General features: G+C 38.9%; 1 protein-coding gene across 1 annotated transcript; it reads right to left on the bottom strand.

Annotated features, from left to right (window-relative positions):
• Positions 1-4,263: 4,263 nt before the first annotated feature.
• Positions 4,264-4,650, bottom strand: LOC120106026 (secreted RxLR effector protein 161-like). The gene has a single exon (XM_039118874.1). The coding sequence runs from the start codon at positions 4,648-4,650 to the stop codon at positions 4,264-4,266; it is 387 nt and encodes a 128-aa protein (XP_038974802.1).
• Between the last annotated feature and the right edge of the window lie 1,905 nt (positions 4,651-6,555).

The following is a 6,555-nucleotide window of genomic DNA, read 5'->3' as shown; positions in this document are numbered from 1 at the left end:
TTGTTCTTAACAAGCACCTGCACTATTACTTCAGTGTCACCACACCGTGGACTCGAGTCTCGTCCATCCATAAGGAAAGCAATGTGTGCACTGATCGAATCGATCACCATCCTCATGATGATCCATTGATCAGGAGCATTCAGAATTTAATCACCAATGATGCATGGCTCAAATTTTTAACTCTTAAGAATATGCATCATCTTATTAATTCTTGGACAATTCATAGACACATAAACAATATGAATGAAAAAGATGCCTTTTATTTATTCAATAATAAATAGTCAAGTACAAAATTATGTCCTAGAATTAACAATGTGTGTCAGCCAGATTGGCTTCTAGGGCATACATCTAACACTCCCCTGATGGAGAAACGAAAACCCTACGCGACTAGGATTTCTAGTGGGTACTGCGGTCTCACCGATTTACATGCCACCTCCTAACATTTATTGGTGACATATAAATGGATGAGTGTACAACTCTTGTGCAATGCTTCTCAAGCAAATTGCAGTGGTACTTGGTCTCTAAGTGATGAAGACCTCACCTAACAGTTATTGGTTCCATTACTTAGTTAAGTCAGACCCACCGTATAACCCCAGAAATAAAGTCGTCATTGGGTCCTCACCTAACAGTTATTGGTGCCCAAATCACCTTTACCCCGCAACATCTCATGTCTAATAGAGAGGTCCAGTCCTCCGATGCAACTTGCCCACTGTGTCCAGCCGAGACAAATCAACACCGAAAAGACCTTAGCAGCTCTACTACGGTGGAAAACCTATGGACTTAATATTGCATAATCAAGTCTTAGTGTTTGCAACTTGAGTTCTTCATAAGAGGTAATCGAACAATTGGCCAGGTAAGCAGGTGGGGCTCTCCTTACTCAGAGAGTAAGGTCCTAATTAAGTAACCACCTTATAGGCTTGCCTAGACACCAATTAGATCAATTAATCTAATATGACTAACTCATGTTGGTTCACCCTCGACTGATTAGGAAGGTTTCGATTTAGGTCTCACTCGATCGCGTATTCACATCTCATGCAAATATAAGTCTACCCGCATAGACATAAGCATTAAACATCCAGGCATTTATCAAAATAAAATTAAATGGTGATGATCATGGATCCAGGATGGGGTCATTTTACAAGCACATGCACGTCAATTGGTTTGATCGTCTTCAACTCTTGACTCGATCTTGATCCCTTAGGTCCAATTGTGATCAACTCCTTGATCCATCTTCAATCAACCCTTGATCTCGATCCGCGCATGTTGAGCTTGTTGATGTACATATCGATCAACCATCGACGTGCAACACACATCACAAATTACATCCCAGATTGCTTTAAAAATTAAAATTAAAATAAAAGAATAAATTACAACCCTTTTCATGAGACACGCAGGTCTCTAATACATGAATTTAAGATGCACGCAGGCATCTAAAAATTAAAATTACATGCATCACAGAATATTGCAGAACATTTCAGCACATTCAAAGGGTCCATCCATGATCATCACCATACGCATCACATGCATAAAAATTATTTTCAGATCTGATATTTAACTGATTATTTCATCTCATGACTTGCTGATTATGCAAGATATGATTCTAAACATTTGTAATCACATTATCAAAGCATTAGAATCATTAATCCAAGCATCCAATAATTAGTATGCAGAAAAATTAGCAAGCTGAAAATTCTGCATACATAAATTTCAGCAAGCATAATTCCTTAAATTTCAGATCTAAAATGCCTTGAAAAATTTAATTCTAATCTTAATCTACATAACCATGGCTCTGATACCACTGTTAGTATCCCACATATGCCATGAAAATTCGAAATAATTTTCAGATTGCAGCGGAAAAACATATGCGGGATCCGTTCATCGCATGAACGTATTTTAAAACCTTTCGTTTGTAGATAAATTAGAATTAAATTATTTTAAACCATTTTAAAATCATTAAGAAGATCATATCTTCATCTTGTGCGGGTAGATGGTCTCCGCAAATCTGATTCACGAGGTATTTGGTGAAGGTTAGATAGAAGCCGCATACGCGTCCGGCCTCTACGGGTATCCACACAAGGTATTGAGTCGATTGAAGCCTTTGGATCTCCCCGGGGTGCTAGCTCCCTTGCAGAGATGGCTTTTGATGGCTGAAGTCCTCTCCCTTGAATCAACTTTTGATTGCCTTGAGAGGAGGTAGAAGAAAGAGGGATCTAGGAAGAAGAAAACAAGGCTCTTCGTAGCCTTTTCTTTTTCTCCGCGTAGGAACCAAGGAAAGAGATGAATGAGGGCCACGCCACAATCTTTTTCTTCCCTTCTCTCTTGCGGATGAAAGGAGGAATAGGAGGGGAGTCTTGCTGCCGTGAATGACAAAGAAAAACCATGAATGCTGGCCGAAATCCCATGCCCTTTTTAATGTGCTAAGGGATAAAGATGAGTTCCTATTTTTAGGAACTCATTCTTATCCCTTATGTGGCAAGCAAGGAGGGGCGTAGCCCCCTTCCTTTTTCTCTCAAGTCCAATTAAATCCACCATTTAATCAAATTAAAGGGTGATTTAATTTGGGTTCATTTCATGAATCCAATCCTATTCAAAATAGAATTTTTATGAACCATTTCAATTTCCTCCTTATCCTAATCTAATTAGGATTTAATTGAACCATGACTCTATTGAACTCTTCAATCCTAATCCAATTAGGAGTCATAAAATTAATTAGATTAAATTTAAAATTAATCAGGACTTAAGAAAATCTTAATCTAATCAGAACTTGTTCAAATTTCAGCCCTAAGACAATTAGGACTTAAGAAATCCTATTCCAAATAGGATTCTAATTTAATTTGAAATCCTAATCCAATTAGGACTTCATGAATCCCACTCCAAGTAGGACTCATGATCAAGTCTAATTAATTAAATCTAATTAATTAAATTAAATTGCAATCCAATTGCAATTTATTCCTTCTTCTAACCACTAACTCTTAGCGGTTATCCATTTATCAATCTAATTGATTATTTGTGATTCCTAATCACATTCAACCATCGGATTGGTCAATACCTCTAATGTGTGTGACCCATAGGTTCTATTCTGACTGGTAGTGAGATATATTGCGATCTCTATCACAATATCATTGAAAACTCCTTTCAATGGGTTGAAACAATTTCAACTCAACTCATCAGGGTTTATCGACCATCAAGATGATCCTGTGAGTCTCACCATCCACCAGTGACACCTAGCAGTATGTAGTGGCTACCCAGCAGAATAGAATGATGAACCTCTAGGTGCAGTTATCGTGTGATACAGTCCTTCTATCGTGGATTCCTACAGACCGGAGGTCATGGATAACTCGTCAAACCCCGTCGTCTGTCATATGTCTAGATTTATTCGACTTGAGTTTGAGAGTAGAAAACTCTTTTTCACTGTATATTCTGCCCTGGCCAAGGTCTTAGAACTCAGTCTAATAAATCACATAGGATCACTCCTCATCTATCAAGGTCGATAGATTCCTTGTAGGTGCGTACCCTACTCCTACAGTGAACTTACTGCAGCCAATCTACACTACAAGGACCCATATGGCTAGAGACCATGTGTATGTGCAATCAAACTACAATAACCTCACTGTGAGTAGCCGAAGCACCGCAGGTCAAAGGACCAGTCACACTACTGCAACATCAAGCAAGTCACTGACGAGTGGATAGACATCCAAGTGACTTCTTGTCTTGGTCACGCTCAGTACCTTGTTCTCTAACAAGCACCTGCACTATCACTTCAGTGTCCCTACACTGTGGACTCGAGTCTCGTCCATCCATAAGGAAAGCGATCTGTGCACTGATCAGATCGATCACCGTCCTCGTGATGATCCATTGATCAGGAGCATTTAAAAATTAATCACCAATGATACATGGCTCAAATTCTCAACTCTTGAGAATATGTATCATCATCTTATTAATTCCTTGGACGATTCATAGACACATAAACAATATGAATGAAAAGATGTCCATTTATTATTCAATAATAATAAAGTCAAGTACAAATTTATGTCCAGAATTAATAATGTGTCAGCCAGATTGGCTTCTAGGGCATACATCTAACAGCTTGTTAATATTTTCTTTAACAACCAAACACTTTATATTAATGTGCTTATTTTGGCTTCCATTTTTGTTATTTTTAGAGAAGAAAACTGTAGCCGAATTATCACAGAAAATCTTCAATGGCCTAGTAACAGAATCGACAACCTTTAGGCTAGATATAAAATTCTTCAACCATTATGCCTATGCTGTAGCTTCATAGCATGCGATAAATTCTGCCTCCATAGTGGATGATGCAACAATAGTTTGTTTTATACTTTTCCAAGATACGACACTTCCAATAAGAAGGAAGATGTATCCTGAAGTAGACTTTCTTGTATCTGTGTTTCCAACAAAATTCGAATCTGAATATGCAACCACTTCCAAACGGTCAGAATGTCTGTATATAAGCTTGAAGTCTTTATTTCCTTGCAAGTACCTCATAACCGTTTTGACAGCTTTCCAGTGCTCTATATCTGGGTTACTTTGGTATCTGCCAAACATTTCTACTGGATATCCAATATCAGGCCTAGTGCATACCTGTGCATACATAAGGCTCCCTACTACAGAAGCATAAGGGATGTCTTTCATCTATTCTCGTTCCAATATGTTCCAGGGACATTGGTTCAAACTAAATTTGTCTCCTTTGATGATAGGTACAGAAATAGGTGACCAATCCTTCATCCTAAATCTTTCCAAAACCTTTTTAATGTAAGTATTTTGAAATAGTCCTAAATTTCTTTTGACTTTATCGTTGTGAATCTCTATACCAATGATATAAGAGGCTTCACCCATATCCTTCATTTCCAAGTTCTGGGTAAGAAATTGTTTAGTCTCACACAGTAAACCCAAGTCAATACTTGCAAGTAAAATATCATCTACATATAGAACTAAGAAAATATATTTGCTCCCACTAATCTTAAAGTATATACATTGATCAATGATATTCTCTAAAAAACCATATGAAAACACAACGTTGTGAAACTTTATGTACCCTTGACGGGAAGCCTATTTTAATCCATATATTTTTCTTTAACTTGTAAACTAAGTGACTGCCTTTCTCACTATGAAAACCATTAGGTTGACACATGCATACATCTTCTTTAAGATCTCCATTTAAAAATGTTGTTTTTTATGTCCATTTGATGTAGCTCTGTTGCCCAAGAAGACAACCCAAGAGGGGGGGGGGAGGGGGGGTGAATTGGGTTTGGATTAAATCTCGACCAATTAAAAACTATGATTAGTAATTAACTAAATCTATTACAAGCAAACTAGTTAAGTTACTAGATGAAGTGAATGAAGAGAGATAGAGAGAGAGAGAGGACAACAGCCAATATAAACACAAACCAATTTATAGTGGTTCGGAGCTAACCCTTGCTCCTACGTCCACTCCCAAGCTTCACTTGGAAGTTCACTATAATCTCTTGGATTACAGCAGGTTGTTTTACAAATTCACAACCCAACTTGTTATTTTCGCGAGATCACAACGAACTTGGTCGGTTTTCACAGGCTCACCGACTAGAACCACCCGATTATTTTTCTGGGATCACAATCGAACCCTTACACCGTTGGTTTTAACCTTGGCTCACCAACAAACCTTACAACCCTTGATTCAATCCCCTAATTAAATCAAGTAAGAAAATAGTTTGGAAAAAGTTACAAGGAAAGCTTCTTAATAAGTAAATATTAACCAATATGAATAGAGTAGAGTTAGAAGCCCTCAAACAGATTTTGGAAGAGGAAGAAGGGGCTTCTCGAACTCTGAGTCTCCTCTTTGAGTGCACTGAAGATCTGATGTCAGAGGAAGAGCCTTGAATGCGAAGGGAAGACTTCTAGGAATGTATTGAATGCGTTTTCTTCCTTCTTTTGCTTGTCTTTTCTCTCAATAGACTCTTGGTAGATGGAAAACACTTAATGCACAAATGGAGTAACTCTCTTGGTGTCTACTACTGTTCACTCTGGCTATTTAAGCAGTCCCTTTTGGAAACTAGCCATTAGACACTAATTTGTGGCCGTTTGGCACAGTCTGCAACTCCTGACAATGTATCCGTTGGGGTCGGAGTCGACTCGCTCGATCTGGAGTCGACTCGGCTGTTGCTGGAGTCGACTCTTGCTTTACTAGAGACGACTCGCCCACTGTTCAGGATTTGAATTAAAGTGTTGTCCCGTTCTGGAGTCGACTCGGCCAAACCTGGAGTTGACTCGCCAGTATCCGGAGATGACTCGACCCTCTGGAGATGACTCGTTCTCAGGGTTCCAGAGATCTAATTTTCTGCATTTCTTTCTCGAGTCGACTCGGATCATCTTGGAGTCGACTCGGCTCTCAGAGCCCGAAAACTGATCCTCTATCTTTGGAGTTGAACTGCCTTGGAGTCGACTCGGATCATCTTGGAGTCGACTCGGCTGACTTGGGGTCGACTCTCGTATTCTCGGAGTCGGCTCGTTCACAGAGTCACTTTGTTTGATTTTCTGCCTTTCAGTCTGCTTTCCTCTGAG

The sequence above is a fragment of the Phoenix dactylifera genome, unplaced genomic scaffold, assembly GCF_009389715.1.
Source record: "Phoenix dactylifera cultivar Barhee BC4 unplaced genomic scaffold, palm_55x_up_171113_PBpolish2nd_filt_p 000433F, whole genome shotgun sequence".
NCBI lineage: Eukaryota > Viridiplantae > Streptophyta > Magnoliopsida > Arecales > Arecaceae > Phoenix > Phoenix dactylifera.
Note: the sequence above shows the minus strand (reverse complement) of the source record. Positions and strands in the feature narration are given on the sequence as shown.